This window comes from Hirundo rustica, chromosome 14 (genome assembly GCF_015227805.2).
Source record: "Hirundo rustica isolate bHirRus1 chromosome 14, bHirRus1.pri.v3, whole genome shotgun sequence".
NCBI classification, from domain to species: Eukaryota; Metazoa; Chordata; class Aves; order Passeriformes; family Hirundinidae; genus Hirundo; species Hirundo rustica.
In genome coordinates this window covers 11827715-11847657 of record NC_053463.1, presented here as the reverse complement: position 1 = coordinate 11847657, position 19943 = coordinate 11827715, and the positions used below count along the sequence as shown (strand labels likewise).

Genomic DNA, 19943 nt, shown 5'->3' with positions numbered 1-19943 from the left:
GTGAGATTCATGGTAATGACTGTTACTGACTTTGTGCACCTTAATGTTTAGCTTTATTTAAAAAATAGTTACAGACAAATGATGTATCACTGAAGCAATAACTTTTTGAAATTCTTTATGTACCTGTCCAACAATCTGAGGAAAAAAATATTCATTAACTTATGAAGAACCTTGTACCTGTTTCCTACATTTAACTTTTTAAATGCTAATCTGTGGGTTTCTGTTGTCATCTATACATCTCTGTGAACTTGGGTGTAGTCAGCAAAATCCCAGACAAAATGTGACAAGTCACACCTAAGAGATGGTTCTGCAGTTTTGGGGGGCGTTTTTGCTAGCACAGGTTAGAACATTGTTCTGCAGTTGTGAGCTTGTGTGGGAGATCCCAGCAGGGATTTCTTTGGTCGCTCTTTGGTTCCTCCACCTTACACGGTGGGTGTGGGACTGAAGGCTCCTCACGAGCACGGGCATGTCACAGGAAGCAGCTCTGTCCTGGCTCGGTTTAGAGGCCATTTCCCCTGAGTTCTACAACATACATCAATTAAATGTCAGCTTTTTCTCCATATGAGACCCACAGAAAAAGTGAAGGTATGACTTCTGAAGTTCCCATAGAGGACTAAGTGGTAATTTGCCAAGTTACTTCTTTTGGTGACCTAACTTCTCTCCTTAGGTTTTAATTGTCTAAATATACTAAGGACAGTTGGCATAAGATTTACTTTAGAAAAAAAACCAAAACAATGTGCAAATAAGGATTGGAAAGAAGATTTGTATCTTGTGCTGAACAAGAGGAAACGAAGTAAAAATGCAGATCTACCGCGCTAATTGCAGATGGTAACTTTACTTTCAGGCGGGGTTGTATTCATTGCTAGTTGTGACATAACTCTCCAATGGTTCTGGTTTTGAATAATAATGTATTCCAAATTAGTGGAAAAGCAAAGTGCAAACTTTAAGAATGTTAATTATTAAAATGTATTTAATGAGGTTTTAATTTATGGTTTCCATTATTTTACCATATTTTCAGGGATATAGTTCTTTCGATTGCTTTCTTTTTAATTTCGTTTCCTATGTAATTATTTTAATTTTTTCTTAATAAATAAAGTACTCCTTTTGTATTTTAAGTCTTTGAAAATCATGTTCCTCATAACTGGTTATAATTGCAGAACATTTTTAGAAATTGCTGCTGTTTAGAATAAAATGCATTCTGTTCTACTGTGGTATGAATGATTTTGATTAGCATTCTGATTAATATTTTGCCTGCTACCTATGAATTAAACAGAACTTTTCAAGTTAGTAAGATTTTTATTACTAAAACTGAGAAAGTGGTACTTTCCTTTTCTGTTTCAAAATGTTCATTGAATACATTTTCTAGGGAACATCAGAATGTCAATCCTTTTATTGGAACTGTGATAAGGGATTCAAATAGAATTATTTAATTGTACAAGTAATCAAAATGAAGTAGGGGTCTGGTAGTACTTGTTAGAGGAATGGTCATGATAGTTTCAGTCTACCAACATTAATTTGCTATACTACTATGGTCTGAAGTTTTCTAAAAGGTTTAGAAAGACAAATAGAGAACAGAAAATAAGTTGTCAATATTTGTTTCTTTCTTTGCAAAAAAAAAAAAAAATTTGCAAAATTAGTTTAGAGATTTTGTTTTTTAAAACTTTCTCCCAAATGCTACTTTCTGGTACTAAAGGTTGTTTGTTTGTTTGTTTTGTTGTTTGTTTTTGTTTGTTTTTTCTTTTTTTTTTAATTTTTCGGACGACAGTAAAATAAAAGCATCTTTTAAAAAGAGCATCTTCTCCCCTAGCACTTTTCCTTTCCACAATGTACAAATTCAAGAGTACTGAGATCTCATTTTTACTGTACCTGGACGCCAGGGAGAGTGGGAGGGAAGGAGCAATATCAAAGTACTTAGCATTTATTTGGCAAAATCCCCAGAAGAATTTTTACAATTACCTCAGATGTACATGGGATGTGAACTTCAGCCTGTTTACATAATCAAAACCCATGTGTCTGCATTAACTCAGCATTTTTGGCTCTTCCCCTTTGTAACAGGTAGGAAAAACATCCTCTGGAGACGAAAATGCATGTTCATGCAATGAGCTTGTATTCAGCTTATCCCCTAGGAAATATTACCATAGCAAATCTTTTTTCAAGTTTGCGATGGATTTTATCCTTAAATTACCTGTTTTATCTTTAAATTCTCTGTAAAGGATAAAATCACCAAAGGAGGGGGAAAAAAGTGGATCAGATTACTTTAAAATTTCAGAGATTTTGAACAGAGCCAACCCTTTCACTACTTTAACAGGCATTCATGTCCTGTAGTTTTGTTCACTCCTTAATTGCTGTAAGTTAAGCAATTACAGAAGAGATGTATCATTTACACTTGGGCAATATTTGGTCCCAACAACTGATACCAATGCTAAAATAAGTGATGTAGAGAAAAGAGCAAAACCATATGCTTCTTAAAAATTATATGTAGAAACATCACTTTATGATTAACCATTAGAAAATAACACTGACTAGCTAATAAATTTTCCTGTTCATCATTGATGCTGAACCTTTCAAATCATGTTATCTTTTCCACATTATGCTTTCTCATCCTGCTCAGGACTTGTGTTAGTGCATTGGTTTAGAACGCTGGCCAGAAGAGATGAGGGAGGAGGTGCCAGTAGCACTCGAGCAATAACTGCGGCAGTGGGTGGGACCTGCCAGCCTGCACGGGCTCTGGCACACCAATTCCTTCAAGGGCACGTGAGAATCACAGAACCACAGCACCACAGAATCACAGAACCACAGAATCACTGCGTTGGAAGAGGCCTTCAAGATCATCGAATCCAACCCATGCCCTAACACCTCAACGAAACCATGGCACCAAGTGCCACATCCAACCTTTTTTTAAACACTTCCAGGGATGGTGACTCCACCACCACCCCAGGCAGACCATTCCAGTACTTTATCACTCTTTCTGTGAAAAACCTTTTCCTGATGTCCAACTGTGTCCTCAGTTCTGTCAGATGCTGCCTGGAGAAAGAGACCACCCCCCACCTGAGCACAGCCACCTTCAGGGAGTTGTAGAGAATGAGAAGGCTCTTTAGAGGGTTTTGGAAGGAGGCCATGATTTTGGTTCAAAAAATCTCAATATTTTGAGTTCTGTTCAGACCTACTTTCAGATTTATTTGGAACTCAGATTTGTGTCTTTGCACGCAAGTGCTTGGTATGAGGTCAACAACAGCTGGAAGGAGGAATTGCCCTACCTCTTTTTGAAAGTGAGTGCTCCAAAGGACAGAAAAGGTTTCCAGTGCCTAAAAATGTTATTTTTTTAAACACAAACAAATGTATTAGACTGAGATGACGCTTCAGATATAGGAAGTTTTCATCAGTTAAGGCAGATCACGCAGAGTTGTTTGAAACAAATCACTTCAAGTGTACTGAGTTTTTCACGGTGATTTTTCTAGCATAATTTTGCTTTCTGTTTTACACTTTTGGTATGTTTGTAGCTTGAGCTTGTTTTGGACCTGTGTGTCCAAATGCTCTGTAGGACCTGGAGGGGAGCAGAACAAATACAGTCACACTCTCTGGTGATCATTCCCCTTTGTAACAAAGCCTGATTTAGGATGTTTCTACCATAAATTTAGAAGTAAACAAATTATTTTAACAAATCACAATTAGAGGTGTACTTAATTTTGTAGTCTGTTTTCATAAATTTTGGTTGTGGTTTGTTTTTTGTTTTTTTCTTTTTTGCTGTGGTATATTTGCAAAACAATCTGTAGAAATAAAAGGGAAAAAACCCTTTATAACTACATGCCCATTTCTTAAGTGAGTTTTGTTGCAGTTTCATTTTGTGGAGTGTTTTCATTTTTTAGACTTATTTCTTCTATATGCCAAATATTGCCAATATTGAGCTGAAGAACAAATGTTTTTTCTTCATTCAAGCATAAGGTATAGTAAACTACCTTCTATCAAGCCCACATTGTCTTTACCTGTGATCTCCCAAGGGCCATCCAGGGTGGATTGGCCAGTGTGTAATTCTCCAACAGAACTGCTGAAGACCCCTAAGAAATTGGCAAAGCTACTGGAACCAGCCAAAAATGTAAGGAGGAGTTACCTGAGGTTTGAAAGCATTCGTGATGTCTGTTTTGGCCTGACCATTGTCTTGTTTCCAGAAACACTGGAGGAGCTTCAGCAGCTGTAGGCAGAATCCCCAGGTGCTCAAGGCCAGCAGGACAGCTCCTATATGGGGAGGGGGTGCTTTGGGTGGGATTTATGCCACACCTGGATGTGGTCAGGGTCTGCAGATCGTGCCAGCGTGGGCTCTCTCTGAGCAATTCAGCACAGAGGGGTGGGCCTTAACAAGAGCTGGCATCAGCTCTTCTGAAAGCAAGTAAAATAAAGGTGAGCTTTTAAAAGTTAGCAATTGCTCTGTCTTGCCTCTTTTGTGTTTCCTGATATCAACTTTATGATTTCACTTACAGCTTCTTTAGAAGTAATAGTTTTTAAATTGCAATAATTTTTCTGGGTTGAAATGGAATCACCAATTTAGGTGAAACTGTGGGATGGTGATTTTTGGGACAGAAGCATTTGTGCAAGAAAGATCCAGAACTGCTAAATCAGCAGGAAGGTATCAAATTCAGGTGACTGTAACTGAGGGCAAAGGAATTGGAAAGTGCTCTCTTTTATAAGAAATCTCACTGTAGAAGCAGATTAAAGAGTTGTGATCTAAGTAGAACAAGAATGAGAAGCAGAAAGGCTTTTGAAATCAGAATAGGTTTGTGAGATTGTAGAAGTGCTAAAACTATCTGTCTAGTCTTTCCCTTCTAGTCCTAAGGGAAGCACTGAAATGAATTTTGAGAGTTTTAAAGATGGATATGCATTATTTTGTCAATACAAACAAACATGGAAATTTTTTGAATTTTTTTTATCTTATTAAAAGCATGGTAAATTTACATGGATTTTTTTTTTTTTTTGTTCTTTAATACAGCAAAAAATCCAGCTATGCTAAATCCTCCCTAGCAGGTCTGTCTAACTTTCAAGCAGTTTATAGCCCAATTTGCTATTTTTATAGACATCTTGTAAATATATTAGCTGTGTAGATGTCTCTGTGCTTGTGTCTTATTTTAGCAAGGAAATGAGAAGTCTTGATTTGGAGCCTTTTTGGGGAAGGTTAGTGGTGGGTTTATGGTGTTTTGGGTTTTATTCCTTTTTTTTTTTTTTCCTGTGGGTAAGCTAAGGTTAGCTTCTCACAGGAAAATAACTGAATCTATAGTTAGGTTTATAGCATATACTTGAAAATTCTAAAGAGTGATGGCAGATTAAATCTCATCAGATATAGATTTCAATATGCCATTATTAAAAAGCATGATTCTGGTGGAAAGATCAATATTTCTAATGTTTTTCATACTGACTGAATTAAAGCTATATTAATATTTTCTTATTTCTTGTTTTCCCTTTTCTCATTTTGATAATCAGTATGAATTTTATGTGAATCCAAATGGGGATGTCTTATCCAGTCTAGCATACTGTGGTCTGGATATTATTCCCACAAGAAAGAAAACCTTTTTTAATATATTTTTGTGAAGTCATTTGGCATTCTGGAATGAATTATTCAAATGTGTTTGCTGACTTGTAAGCAAGCTTTTAGTTCATGTCTACTGTTCAAGATCTTTTAAAGGTCATGAGCTTTCTTTTACATATTCAACAGGTATGCTTTTCATTGTAAATCTTGATTTAAAAAAAAAAAAAATCCCCACAGTAATGTGTAAGTAGGAAGCCTAAATCTTTTCATCTACAGTATCCTTCTAAATGGGGAGGGGGAAGTGCACTGGCTTTTAATTTTCATAAATGGAACAATAGATCTCTCATGGATATAATAAACTGATTTATCTGTGAAGCTTTTAGTAAGATTTAATTAAATGCTCAGCAAAGCAGCTGAAATTTTCTTTGAAAGAACAACACTTGCTTTTTAAAATGTTATTTTGTTTACTGGGCTGTAATTAGGTAGCATTTAGATGGATTCTTCATATTTCATTTTTCCTCTTTTCTTCACTATTACTACTGGGCTCTGCCTTGGATGATGCCTTAGTTTAAAATAACAGGCTTTAGTCCCTCTCCAGCAGAAGCCCCCAAACAGATTTTATTTTTCATGAAGACCTCATCTTGAAGCTATTAACTTCCAAATAACATTAACTTGCTACCATGGCATCACTAAAATCTGATCTTTCATGCATATAGATGAAACCTGAATCCCAAAGATACTCTATTAAAAGTTCAGAAATTGCAAGCTTCATTATTTTAGCCTTGAAAATTATTTTCTGTAGATAATTTGGCCTCTAATTTACCTTCTGATCTGTCACTTTAGTCCATCAATGTACAAATTATTTTGGTTGCTTGTCTGATTCAGTTCTCAGCTGCAGCCTGGATAGAACACATCAGTTTAATATTGACTTCAGCCTCTGTGTCATATCTAAACCTCAGTTTCTCTCCTTAACTACCAAGTTCTCCCACAAATTTCTTTTTCACATTGTTCTGCCTTTTCTCTGAAGCATGAGAAACTCTTCAGAAAAGCTGGAAAAGTCCTCACTTATCATCTTCCAATCCTTTTTTGCAGCTCATCTCTACCATGGTCTTACAAAACCCAGATTTAGTGGTAAGGCAGATAATCCAAAACTATATTTTCTAAAGTATTTTTTGTTCCATATAAAACAATGCTTTCCACTAAAATTTGTGCAGTTGACAGAACTTTCTTGCTCCTTTTCTGGTATTATTCACTTGTCTTATTATTTTATAAATATATATATATATATATTTTTTTTTTTTTCCTACATGTTTTAATACTGAAGGGCTTTGGGGGGCACAGGTGGAAGGAGGTCTAAATATTTGGACCTCCAAGTGTTGTTGCAATAGCTGTGTCACTGAAACTGACTCACATTGATATTGGGCCAGTCCAACCATGTTATAGATTTATCTAACTGTGGGAAAATGAGATGGAAAATGAGGTAAAATGGATTTTATAAAAGACTACTTGATTATTTTTAGTGTGTGTATCTTCAGCATTTTTTATTGTACAGAGGCTGAAATTATTCCATATTTGCCTGGCAAAATACATATTTTTGGGGCTGGCTAACATAAAAAATAGTAGAACTATTGTTGAGTTACATGACCTCCGTGAATACCAGCTCTTTATTTACAGTGTGGGTTTGTAAATTTTATAAATGTATAAAGATTTATAAATGCTTTGAAGGTATCCTGTTTTGGCATAATCCCTGGGACAACGGTCTTGTCTCGGTCAGGATATTACATACTCTTGGAATATAAATACCAAGTAAATAATTGTGCCACTAGAGTATACTTGATAAAACTTCCAATGCCAATCTGAACACCCTCAGACACATCCCAGAACAGTAATATTTATTTGCAGTGAGATGAGCTTGAAAACATCTCAGCAAGCCTGGTGCATCAGGAGTGAGTTTCTTCCCTGGGATACAACTGGGAGAGTTAATATGTATAATGCATATATTAGCATAATGTTTTCTGTAATATATATACATTAAAGTGTCTATATAGATAGGTTTCTGGGCAGTTTTCTTCTGAATAATAACTCTTATCACACCCAGATGTTATTTTGCCTACTGTTTTGTTTACTGTGGTGGCAGAACACAAAGGTTTGTTTCTGTATGGAATAGCTAAAATAATCCCTGTTAGAGAAACACTTAGATTCACTAGATTGCACTTTGGTGTCAATTTCTAACTGGGAATTACGTGTTTCTCCATGAACCATCCTTTCGAATTGCCTCCATTTTGCCCAGGAGAAAATGACAAATCCCCTCAGTATGTGTGGCAGAGAGAGGTTTTGGGTAATGACTGATTGGGGTCTTATTTCCTTTACTTTGTGTCATGATATATGAGAAAAGTTCCTTCACCTCCTTAAGGCAGATGTGGCAGACTTTTCCCGTTTGTGTGGTTTGTATTATCCAGGTGGGGATATATCAATTCTTAACTCCTCCCTTGCTGGAAGGAGAAGCCAAACTTGCACAAGTGAGGGATTGGATCATTTGTTCCTCATTATTAAATCTGATTCATCAGTACTGCAGGGTTTCTTAGGCACAGGTAACCTGATGGCTGAACTGGAGTAAAGTGTTGAGTGTCACATTAATTCCACAGATCATGACAAAAAAATAATTCCACGTGTGTTAACCAAAATGCACTTGGACTGAGGCCATTAAAGGGCTGGTTTGGGCTCAGTTTCATAGTGATATGTATAAAACCTATATGGGAGCAGGGGAAAATTGAACCTTTAAATGTATAACATTAGCCATTCTTATTAATTGCAAGAAAATAAAAGAAAACTCCTAAATCACTGAATACTAGGAAAAAAAAAGAGATCAGTCTAGTACCAGTCAAAACACCTTCCCATGAGAAAAGTGATTGACACTCATTCAGATGGTGGAGTCTCTAAGTAGATAAAGAAAGGTTATTTCTCTTAAGAGTACTTCCAATTCAGTGATTTATTTATATATATATATATATTTTAAATTTTCTTTTTTTAAAAGAATAATATAACCTTCAAAAGAGTTAGTTTCCATTCTTGAAAGTTATGTGTGAACCATTTGACTACAAAATGACACAATGCAGAGAATTATAAGGATTATGACCACTTATATTTAGGTAGCTGATGAATCCAACTGGTCAAGCAGGCTAGTTCTCAAAGCATGCTTTTAATAAACTCATCACAGAAAAACTGGAGTTGAGTGCAGCAGTTTTATTGAAAAAGTCCACAGGTGTGTGCAATTCCTTTATTAAAATGTTCTCAAATACATTGCACTAAGAGCAGTTGATGATCAAGAGATATTCCTTTTTTATACATTTTTATTTCCAAAACTATACAAACATTGGAAAACTCTCTTTTTCCTCCATTTCAATTAATAATAATTCTGTAGTGATAAGTTATAGGTCTCCCTTTTCAAGCTGCAAGCCTACTTTTCTGGAGGTGGCATTTTGCATCTTGGACAATTAAAAAAAAAAAAAAAACCAAACCATCAGTCATATTTACATGTGCTTGAGGTTGCATAATTGAGCATCATACAGGTTCTGAAAACCACTGGTTTTCAAGATTCACCCAGATGGGTTGAAGGTTTTAAATACATACATAACTGCATACATGTGGTTTAGTAGCCAAGACACCCTCTGTTCCCTTTTATTTTCAAAGCTATCTATAAACTCTGTGCTAGCCATGGTAAAAGTTTGTTTTAGTAAAGGTACTCACTGAGTGAAAGCAGCACTGACAACAACTATTGCTGATCAAGGACATGAATGGGCAGAGAATTGTGTGTGTATATACAATAGAAGGACTAATGTTTCAAAATTAACTTGAAGCTCTTATGTAAAAATAATGTCTAGAATAAAAGCTATTTCCTGTACTGGATTAAAGAATAAAAGACCCCCACAAACACGTGTGTAAGGAAAAAAGTGGAACCCCACATGGGAAAAGAACAACAGAAGCACACGGATTAGATTCGGAAGCTGATCTTGCAGTGTATAATTACTGGAGCTTCAGTTGAAATATAGCAACATTATCAATGGGAAATGAAGGCTACAACTGCAGAGGACACATACAATACACTTTATGAGCTATTACATTGGCCATACAGATTTGTCTATATGTTATTTAGTTGAACCCTTAAGGCTTCTCTAATATCTTGCATGACAGTGCTGTCTGCTTGGATCTTCCATGCATGAGGGAGAGGGGCAGTTTTTCAAGAAAAAAAGAAAATTAGGTTTGTCCACATTTCAATTACAATAGCACATCCAGAGACACAAAATAAAAGACAAAACTTTATAGTACCTTTTTTCATTTATTTTGGCCCCCAAAAGACGCATGCACTAGACTTTATGTACTATAAGGTATTGAAATATTTACAGCATTGTACATGTGCTCTTAAAGGGATGGCAAAGGAAAGGGTCTGAGTTCATCTTGGTGGGAGTAGAAGTTAATTTTCCTAGCTTGATAATACCTATTCAAAGTGAGAGATGACTCTTCCAAAAAGAAAAGCCCACAGAGAATAAAGCTATAGCATAATTATAGCCAATGTTAACAAACTGTACAGCACTTTACCTGGGAATTCTCTCTCTCATTCCTGCTTGGAATCACAAACTATTAAGTGATGTTGCTGTGTTCCCCTTGCCCTGTCTGTCTTGTTTCTCTCTATTCCAGCAGGTATAGGTGTATATTTCCTATTGACATGATTTTATTTTTAAATTATTTTGGCGGGTGGAACTGACATGTAATTCACAATAACCTGATGGCAATTTTTGGATGAATGATATGACTGATATTTACGGGATTATGGCACTAAAGACCACTATAAAGCGCATCATAAATACTTCAAGTGGATTTAGGAAACCATCTCTCTAAGAAATTCAGTGAGTAAGGCTCATATCACTGATCTCCTACTGCTTTTAAAGGTACAGATATGATACCCAATATACCAGGTTGAACAAGCAGAAGGCAGTTGGGAAGAAGATGCGGGCGTAGGAGTCCATTTTGGCAATGCGGATGTGTATTCTGCCGTGCCGCCACGCTCCCGTCCGGCAATCCTCAAAGCAGCAAAAAAAACTGGCACAGTCCTTGCCATCAAGACACTCGTATCCATACTCTTCATCCCTTTCTTGGAGGTGTGTGGCATTGTTCATTTGAATAGTAGCTGATCGTGGGCGGATGTCAATAGTAGGTGCCTAAGGTGGAGTAGCAAGAAAAAAGAAAAAAATGGTAGAGGGAGAGACTTTGTTATTATCACCAGACCAGCTGGGGGGTGATGGTCAACATGTGCATGATGGCTCTGCTGGGGGCACGTGGGAATATTGCTAATGGCAATATTGCCTTGAACTTATTAAAATTGGTCGTATCATACCCTTTAGAGGGAAAGCAGCACAAATCAATGTAAAGTTAACAGCTATGGGCAATTAGCTTCAAAGCTAAACTGAGTAAACGTGAGAGGTTAAATGAAACATCCAGGAATGTACTTGATGGTATTTTGAATTTTTTTTCACTTCAGTTTTATAGTTTATGTAGCTGCTTGCTATCTGGAGGCAATTTGTGTATTGCATGTGAAAGGAACTGAACCAATTGGAAATGCAGGATTTAAAAAGGGGTGCTTCATGTTGAGAAAAAAGCAAATACATATACACAGGAAAAAGGCAAAAACTAGGTCTTTTGAATAAGATTAGGAGAATCTCTATAAGACTCTCCAGTTTGAATATATGCAGCTCACCACCTACTAATGTTCACCAACCAGAAGGTTCAACATGTTCCAAATTTTATATAGTAGCTGTACATGTATATATACATACGTATACTTAGAATTAATTGAGCAAGTTAAGCATTTAAAACACATTTGAGCAATGGGTGAACACTGGGATGATAGGCATTGAAGTTTCATGCTGATAGTTATTAGGGAAACAACAATGCTTTTCTATAAGCATGTAAAACTCAAATTCATTTATTTTGTGTGGTTTCTTCCCCCCTCCCTGCCCCCTTTTTTTTCTAAATAAAATCTCTGCATTTCTGAATGGACATAAAGTTTAGATGTGGAACACAGCTAGGTATCTTTGCTAATTTTCTAAATGTGTTGACAGTGACAACATTAAAATCTATATGCATCTTAAACCCTTTCAAAACTCTGATTTTTTTTCATAACAAACAACAATTGAGTAATTGATGGTGACATTGAGTTTTTTTCAGGTCAACATCAGAACAGATTTGGTTTTATAATTAGGAGTGAAATCACAAAGGTTAAAAATCCGGGGTCAGAGTTGAGTTCTAAAAGGGTGTATTGCAGGTTTTTCAGGATAGCTGGTGGTATTGGATCCCATGGCAATTTGAGAGAGAGGAGCAGAAATGTTTTACCACTGAACTCTCTTAATTCATGCAATCCAATAATGTTGGTCACTCTTGAACTTAAGTTCAGAACTGTAGTGTGTTGGCATTTGGGCTGCTGAATCAACTCTACAAATTGTTTAGGAAGTTGTAACTATTCTACTTGAGTAGTTCTCGTTAATTACAAGACCAAACAAGACACCACTATCATCTAAGCTCTAACAGTTAAATTCAGCAGTCGCATGCAGTGAATTTCCATTCCAAAAAACATTATACCTTGAAGGAAAACATCCGAAGAAGCTTTCATTTTGTAGACAGAAAAGAGAATCAGAGGGTTTTGTTTTAAATTAAAGAAAGAAAGAGACAAAAATAATGAAAATTAAAAATATGTATCTAAAACACTGTAAGTCAAAAAGAGCTAAATTCATAGAAAGGTTTGGATTACAGCAATTGAAACAAGTATCTGTAACATAAAATCCCCCACATTTTCAACTTGTCACTGTCTTGTTAACGTCTGGGCCAAAGACATAAGATATCAAACTCCTGTTAGATTTTCATATCCTGAGGGGATTCTAGTCTTTTGTGCTGAACTGTTTAGAAAGAGACCATTCACAGTTTATAGAAGCATGTTTTAGAAAGAAGACTTTATCTGCAGACTGTGCCCTGAACACTCTATTAAGGTTTTCAGGCTCTGATTAGGATTCAGGCAAACATTTATAGTTCTGTTTCTTCCCAGGTGCTGACAGATAAGCAATGTAAAGAAAGTCACATTTACATAACATTTTTAGGGTGTCCTTATATGGACACCTTAAAGTCAAACCATAAAATAAATCTGAGGTGCTTTTAGTTTTGCTCCTTTACCTGACTGCATAAGGCACACATAGACACATGCTTTTATTTCCATCTAACACAGGACGCAGTGCTTTATCATTTTACTTGTTTTTTATTTTAGTTTACCTCTCAGCAGCTTTTAAACTTGAAGTTATAGGAATAGTATGTAGTGAAAGGTTCCTTAATTGCTATTTTTTGTGTATCTATTTTTGTGATATATTTTAAAACTAAAGGAGGATATCTTCAAAAGTCCTTGAATATTTTACCAGAGCAAATCCAAATTATTTTATTTTTTGTTAGATGCCTGAAATGGAGATGAAAATAATACTTACTAATTTAAAACATTTTTCTTTTACATTCTTTACTCTTTTCGTTGTTTGGTTTGTTTAAGGGTTTTTTTCAGGTGTGTGGTTTGGGGGTTTTTTTGCGGGGGGTGTGGTGTTGTTTCATAGGGGTGTTTTGGGGTTGGATTTGCCTCTCTTTTTTTTTTTTTTTTTTTTTTTTTTTTTTTTTTTTTTTTTTTGGTAGATGAATAGGCTAAATGTTCTAGATATTCTAGACAACATACTTGTCAGCTCAGTTGCTAAAGGCAAGGAGAAATCTGTTCTGGACAAAATAAACATAATTTTTTTTCCCTGTCTAGGCAAAAGCCCAAATCACTACCGAGGGTATTTCCAGGATTTTTTTTTTTAATTGTTGCTATTTTATACATTATTTTAACTATTGGGTAGCATATCATCTATCCATAAGTGTCTTTATAAACTACTGCAAAATTACTTCCTAAGACAAAGTAGGTAAAGAATGTAAGAAATATAAGAAAAAGAATATAAGGAAACAGATGTTTAAGGGGAAGTTGGAAAAAGCACACACTAGAGTTTGAATATAAAATTTTAACTGTAGTCCTGGTAAGCAAGATAGTCATGTCAATAATGTGGACATAAGTTAATGGCATAGAATATTGCTAATACTAAGAAAAACTGAGATATTTTCTATAAAGGGATCTATATAAATAGATGCATAAATAATGTCTTTGTGGCTTGCAGAACACTTTGGTTAAAAAGGTCTTTATCCTAAGAAATTCGTTTCTCTGGCATCCAGAAATGTAATATATGAGCTTTTGATTCTCAAGGTGAATGTTTATATTCCTATTGTTACAAAGGATGGGTATATATGTAATAGAAAAGTATGAAAAAAAAAAAAAGAGTACAGTAATAAAGAGGGATTTAAATGCTCTCTCAGAAAAACTAATTAAATTTTAGGCTTTGCTGGTAAAAAGATACATACTGGGTTTTTCTTCTTTTTGTCTTTATCCTTGCTTGGCTTTCTGTTGCTGACAAAGTAATGCAAAGTTCCATATTCCACCAGTGCAGAGAACACAAAAATAAAGCAGACTGACACAAAAAGATCCATTGCTGTCACATAGGAGACCTTGGGAAGGGATTTACGAGCAATTGTACTTAGGGTGGTCATTGTCAGGACAGTTGTAATTCCTAGTAGATAGATAGAAAACAACAGAAATAATATTACTCCAAGTAGCAGACTGATCTTGCCAGTTATGTCTCCCTGATTGGTTTTGAAGTGTGCCTGGAGTTCAAACCTACAGCAAAGATATTCAGTAGCACATTCTAGCAGCGAAATCCCAGTTCAGTGGGAGCTCAGAGGATTAACAGGGTATGCAACGTTTTTGCAAGGTCACTGCCAGTGCTGCTCTGTAGAATACTTTGGTGAGATGAATTCCAAGAAATTTAATTTAAGGTTTTGGTTTTGTAGTTTACTTCTGGGGAGTCTTTATTTTTATTGAAAATTGAAGTTTAGGTTTTATGTGCTCAAATGCTTAAACAGAGCAAGAGAAATATCTACAAATGAGAAGTACCGTGACATGCCTCACCTTTCCTTCCCTTTCAGAACATTATTGCATGTACTGTGACATGAAAAATGTTACAAATGCATTAGAATAGTTAAAATTGATCACATTTTATATGGCAAATTTCACACCTTTGGCTTTACCTCCTTAGTGGTGCAAATAGATTAATTCTCAACAGAGGGCCGTCTGTTTTGTGTTTCCAGGTAAAATTTAAAATAACAGCTGAATGTCTTTATTAATTTTGCACTTCTCTAAAGCAGATTTTATAACCTTGTTTTAAAGAGGATGTGTAAAAAACAATGAAATGTTTAAAGCTTTCTCTTATGGAAGCCACTGGTCCTGTTGTTCTGTTCCTTCTAGGGAGTCTGGAATGAAAATTGTGTCCCCTATTTTACACGCCAGTGCAGTGTGCTGTGGTTCTGTAAGAAATGGAAATACAGAAGGAAAAATTGAAGTAATTCTCACTTGTGTGGATTTAATGTAGAAGTAGAAAAAGTGTTAAAGTTTCTCTAGCTGAATGTTTCTGCTTTGTTATTTCTCACTGTTATAGATGCTTTGCACAAGCAAGATTAATTTGGTCTCTCTTAGTTTATTTTTGGAGCAATTGCTAAATGTGTGGAAATTTCCAATTCTGATTAATTGCATGTCAAATTTTCAAGTGTAAGGTTTTGGATACCACCAAATTCAGTTGATTTTTTTTTTGCCTGAAGTCTACATTTGATTGTTGGTCTCTGAAGAGGTCATGGTGGTACATTGTCTCCTTGTTACCACATGGAAAAACAGCCAGAAAGGTGGATTCCTTCTTGGTAGTTATTTAATTTGTGTTGCCAGTCACCATGATATGGAAATAGAACAAGTGAAACTAATGGATCCTGTATCCTCATGATGTTTATAATACTGCTGTATTCAGAAAAAATGTGAAGCTTTTATTGTTTTGAATCTACAACAGTCAGAATCTGACAGTGTAAAAAGGAAGAGATGCAAATATAGCTTAGACCATGTTATTCCTTGGAAATTACTGCATTCCTCCTCTAAATGAGGAGAGTTCATGTAAAGTTGTCTGTTCTCTTATTTACAAACTGGTGATCTGCAGAGGTGTCAATTAAACATCATAATGCTTGAAGAAAACAGAAAAGACTAACTCACCCAGTGATGTTCTGGCTGGAACTGCATCCTTATTAATCCAGAAAGAGACCCAGGACAAGACAACAATAAGTGTGCAGGGAATGTAGGTCTGAATAGTGAAATAACCCATTCTCCTGCTCAGGTTAAAGAAGACAGACATGACTACATAGTCTCCTGTAAATCAAAAGAAGAACAAGATAGAATAATATGTTAGAAAACCAATATAAATTTGTAGAGAAGAGCTTGGTGTTCCTATTCCACGTCTGGGGTGTGTGTGTATAAATATTAAATTGATTCCCCTGGTGTTCTGATGACAAATACACACATCCATCTTCTTCAACACAGGTGTAGCTCAAGAACCACTGGATTTTCCTCACTGGGAAAATTACCAGGCGTGCAGATTCACTCAGGTAACTTTGCCATGTGATTTCAAGGGTAACCTGCCTCGTATAGCGTGACTTTTACCCAAGTCATTCCTCATGACCAGACCTGCCTGGTGTTCTTTATTTGCCTGCAGGTCTTCTGTTGTGTTTTCTCCTCTAAAATGATTTGAACCCGCATTTCCTAAGTGACTTCAAAATCTGGGCAAGAAGTTACTCAGGTATACATAACACATCATACTCATTCAGTAGTTTGTGACTGTCATTTCAGGTTCTTTTCACCTCAAATTATTAGGTAAATTCCATCTGGGTTCAGGGACATAGGAAAGCTTCAGTTTTTGATGTGATTTATTTTTTGGTAGGTTTTTTTTTTTGTTTTTTTTTTTTGGGGGGGGGGGGGGTTGGGTTGTTTGTTTGTTTGATGTTGTTAGGGTTTTTTTGGTTGGTTGATAGGTTTTTTTTGGGGGGGGGGGTTTGTTGTTTTGCTGGTTTTGGTTGTGGATTTTTGGGGTTTTGTTGTTGTTGTTGTTGTTGTTTTTCTAAACTAAAAAACCCCTAGTTCTTATCTTTACTTCAGATTACAACACTCCTGGGAGGAATCTTGATTGCAAAGGAACTACAGAAGCCAGGGCTACAAAGGCTTCATTGCAATTCAGTGAAATGCAGCACAGAGAAGTCTCTAATGGAAACAGGACATGATTTGCAAATACAGAATCAGGTAGTTTTCCAGCCTTGTGAAAGACCCTCTGTGGCTAATGCAAATTCTGCTTAGATCAGTACCTTTGGTTAACATTCAGTTCCCTCTTTTCTGGCATAATTAAAATTTAAATTTCCCCCAGAATAATTCCTTTGAACCTGACCACAAGAGAAACTTCAGAGATATTTTTCAACTGGTGAATCTTTTTTTTTTTTTTTTTTCCAAATGTCCATATTCCTGGGATTAACTGGCTTTAATTCAATTATATTATGTTATAATTAAACCAAAAACATAAACCCCTCAAATTTTATAAATCCAGTTTATAAGGTGGTACATTGGAATATGAGCAAATGATTGTAATAAGTACAGTCTGATTAGTTAGTTCACAGATAACTTTGCATTATATGTGCATGTCCTTCATATACCAAGAAAGTCCAACCAACCTATCAAAAAAAACCACCACTCATCAGCAGCACTGCAAAGCTGAAACCATACAATTACATTGACTCATTCTTCATCTCTTTGGATCGTATATTAACTTCCCAAGAAGTGATTATTTTTTCAGGTTTTGGAATTATCTTGTTTCATTCACCTCCGTATATGCTATTAATATCACTGATATTTCATTTTTTTCTGCTGTGATATGGCAGAGATCATTTTAAGCAGTAGCTATATTACTTCCATGCGAACATTTTTGAAGAGCAGGATTTCGTGTTCACTGTTATTATATAAATTTAATGGGACTAAGAGTTTCCAGAAGAGATGAAATATAAACCCAAATACAGTTGAGAACATTAAAAGGTACAAAAGACCCAGAACTGAAGTTTAAAAATTAGAGGGTTTATTGGTGTTCTTGTTTCTTTCTACTGAAGTTCCAGCTGCTGTGGGCTCTTTTGGAGTAGATGAGTGATGTACCAGATCCCAGGTAACTGCTTTCTCCCTAATTTTTGTCCTATACTTGCACAAGTCTTTTTGCCCAGCTGTTTGGCAGCTGTGTATAGCCTTGCATTCAAAGGAACAGAATATATCAGACTCCAGTACACAAGCCAGAACTTTCCTACAGGTATTAAGAGTAAAATACCAAACTCAGCACCTGTGCTGAGAAGGAAAAGAGGTAAATAGAGATGACCTAGACCAAGGCATAGTGCAAGCCCTCCCTCACACACTGTCCTTGTTCAACAGCTGTGTGTGCAAACCCAGCCCAAGGTGCTGTGCATGACCTTTGAATATCCACCTCTGTGTGTAGAGGGAGCATCCTCAGTCCCTCCATTCTATAGACCAATTCCAACCTTTGTTTGTTCAGATTTTGGTGGTGACCCCCTGGTGTCCATGGAGACTTGTCTGGATTTTCCCCTTAACCCAAGGAATGCTTTTATACATTAAACAATTACAGTAATATTTTTACAATATTGTATGCATTATTTTCATTTTATTGTTGTTGTTCATAATATAATACATAAGACCATTTAAAACATAAAGCAACTTGTAAAGGCCTTAGTCCAGTCACTGGCAGTGAAACAGAACTTTGAATTCTCTGTTATCTCAAAGATGCACTTCAGAGGGAAATTTATTCCCTTAGAGCATTAACAGAATCCACAGGACATTTGTTACACAAGCTGGAGAGACTCTAGGTGCAAGTGCTTCATATCCAATCAAACACAACTCTTGTTGTTTTTATTTTTGCTTTTACTTTTCATTTTTTTTAATACACAATTTCATAAGCAATTATGTTTAGAAAGATCATCTCTCTGCTAACAGGTTTCAAAAGTTAAAAAGTGATAGAATTGTAGGATTTTTCAATCCTCACAAATATTATTGCACATTCCTTTATGGAAAGACTTTCTTCCCTAATTGATACTTGCATAAAAAAACCCAAACTACTCCAAAATTATATTTTTAGGAAACACTATCAATTTCTGATATTTAAAAGTCCACAGCATTGTTCTGGCAGACCTTATTTCTCATGCATTGTAGAATTGGAAATGTTTTACTGAAAGCTCAAGGAAATAAGAGACCACATATATTTTATATGAGTTTTAAGGTTTCTATTAATGGAGAAGTGAAATCAGGGGAAGTAAAAACTTCACGGTCAACTATAACTTTACAGGCAATGTGGAACTGACCAATATGAAGAGTCATTCAAGGATGCATAAATTCTTTTAAATCACATCTTACTTTCTAATCTGAAAGCCTGCTGATGCTGCAGACACTGTTGTGTTATGGAATGTTTCAGATCCTTACAAAAGAAATGAATAATGTTAATATTTTACCTTGCTTTCTTGGGCTTTGGGGAAGTGGGAGGTACAGATGACATTTTTCCCAGGGTAAAAATAAAAAAAAGAACAAATGGAATTTAGGAATTGCCAAGATGAGGCAAGTCAATAATTCTGTAATTTACTTAATATCTCTTCTAGCCTTGAAGTAATATGTTCTGGTTTTGTCTGGGACAGGGTGTGTTTTCTTTGTAGCAGGCACAGCTCTGTGTTTGCATTTAGCATGAGAATGATGTTGGTGCCACAGGAACGTTTGTTGTTGCTAAGCAGCTCTTACCCAAGTTAAGGAATTTTCTGTCTCATGCTCTGCAGGTGAGCAGTTGCAGAAAAAGCTGTGAGGGTGCAGAGCCAGGACATCTGACCCAAACTGGCCAAAGGGATATTCCACACCCTGAGATGAAACTGGGGGAGTGAGCTGGGAGCTGCAGTCACTGCTTGGGGACGGGCTGGGCATGTCAGTCTTTGCCCAGCTGCATTGGGCAGCTGATTCTCTTGGGCTCTGTCACTTTCTCCCCTTCTTGCTACAATTATAATTAGTGTTATTTGCATATTTCTAATAATAGTGGTAATTTGTTTTAACTATTAAGTTGTTTCCATCTCAGCCCATGAGGTTTACCTTTCCTTTCTGATTCTCCTCCCTGCTAGGGAGGGGTGGTGGGTGCAGAGTGAGTGAAGAGCCACAGGTACTGAATTGACAGCCAGGGAAAACCGTGACAATAATGAGAAAAGGAAAACAGGACTAAGTGATGGAATGCTCCAGAGAAGTCTCTTGCTGGAATTGTCAAGTTTACTTAAGCGATATTGGAATGATATAACAGCAGGCCTTTTAACAAAAGTACTCTAAACACACAAAATAATGCAAGACCTAAGATGTGAAGTTTTGGACTCAATCTCAGTTGTC

The 19943-nt window shown here is 36.1% G+C and overlaps 1 protein-coding gene across 2 annotated transcripts in view; it reads right to left on the bottom strand.

The window, feature by feature from the left end:
* Positions 1 to 8738: 8738 nt before the first annotated feature.
* GABRG2 (gamma-aminobutyric acid type A receptor subunit gamma2) overlaps positions 8739 to 19943 on the bottom strand; it is a 66648-nt gene continuing 55443 nt past the window's right edge. Inside the window, exons 7-10 of one of the 2 annotated variants that reach the window (XM_040078459.1) lie at positions 15714 to 15866; positions 13988 to 14193; positions 12149 to 12172; positions 8739 to 10731 (exon numbers count right to left, since the gene is read on the bottom strand). In XM_040078459.1, the coding sequence (XP_039934393.1) occupies positions 10456 to 10731; positions 12149 to 12172; positions 13988 to 14193; positions 15714 to 15866 (659 nt within the window). In that variant the 3' untranslated portion in view covers positions 8739 to 10455. The remainder of the gene's footprint in view (positions 10732 to 12148; positions 12173 to 13987; positions 14194 to 15713; positions 15867 to 19943) is intronic. The other variant, XM_040078460.1, reaches the window with a different exon arrangement.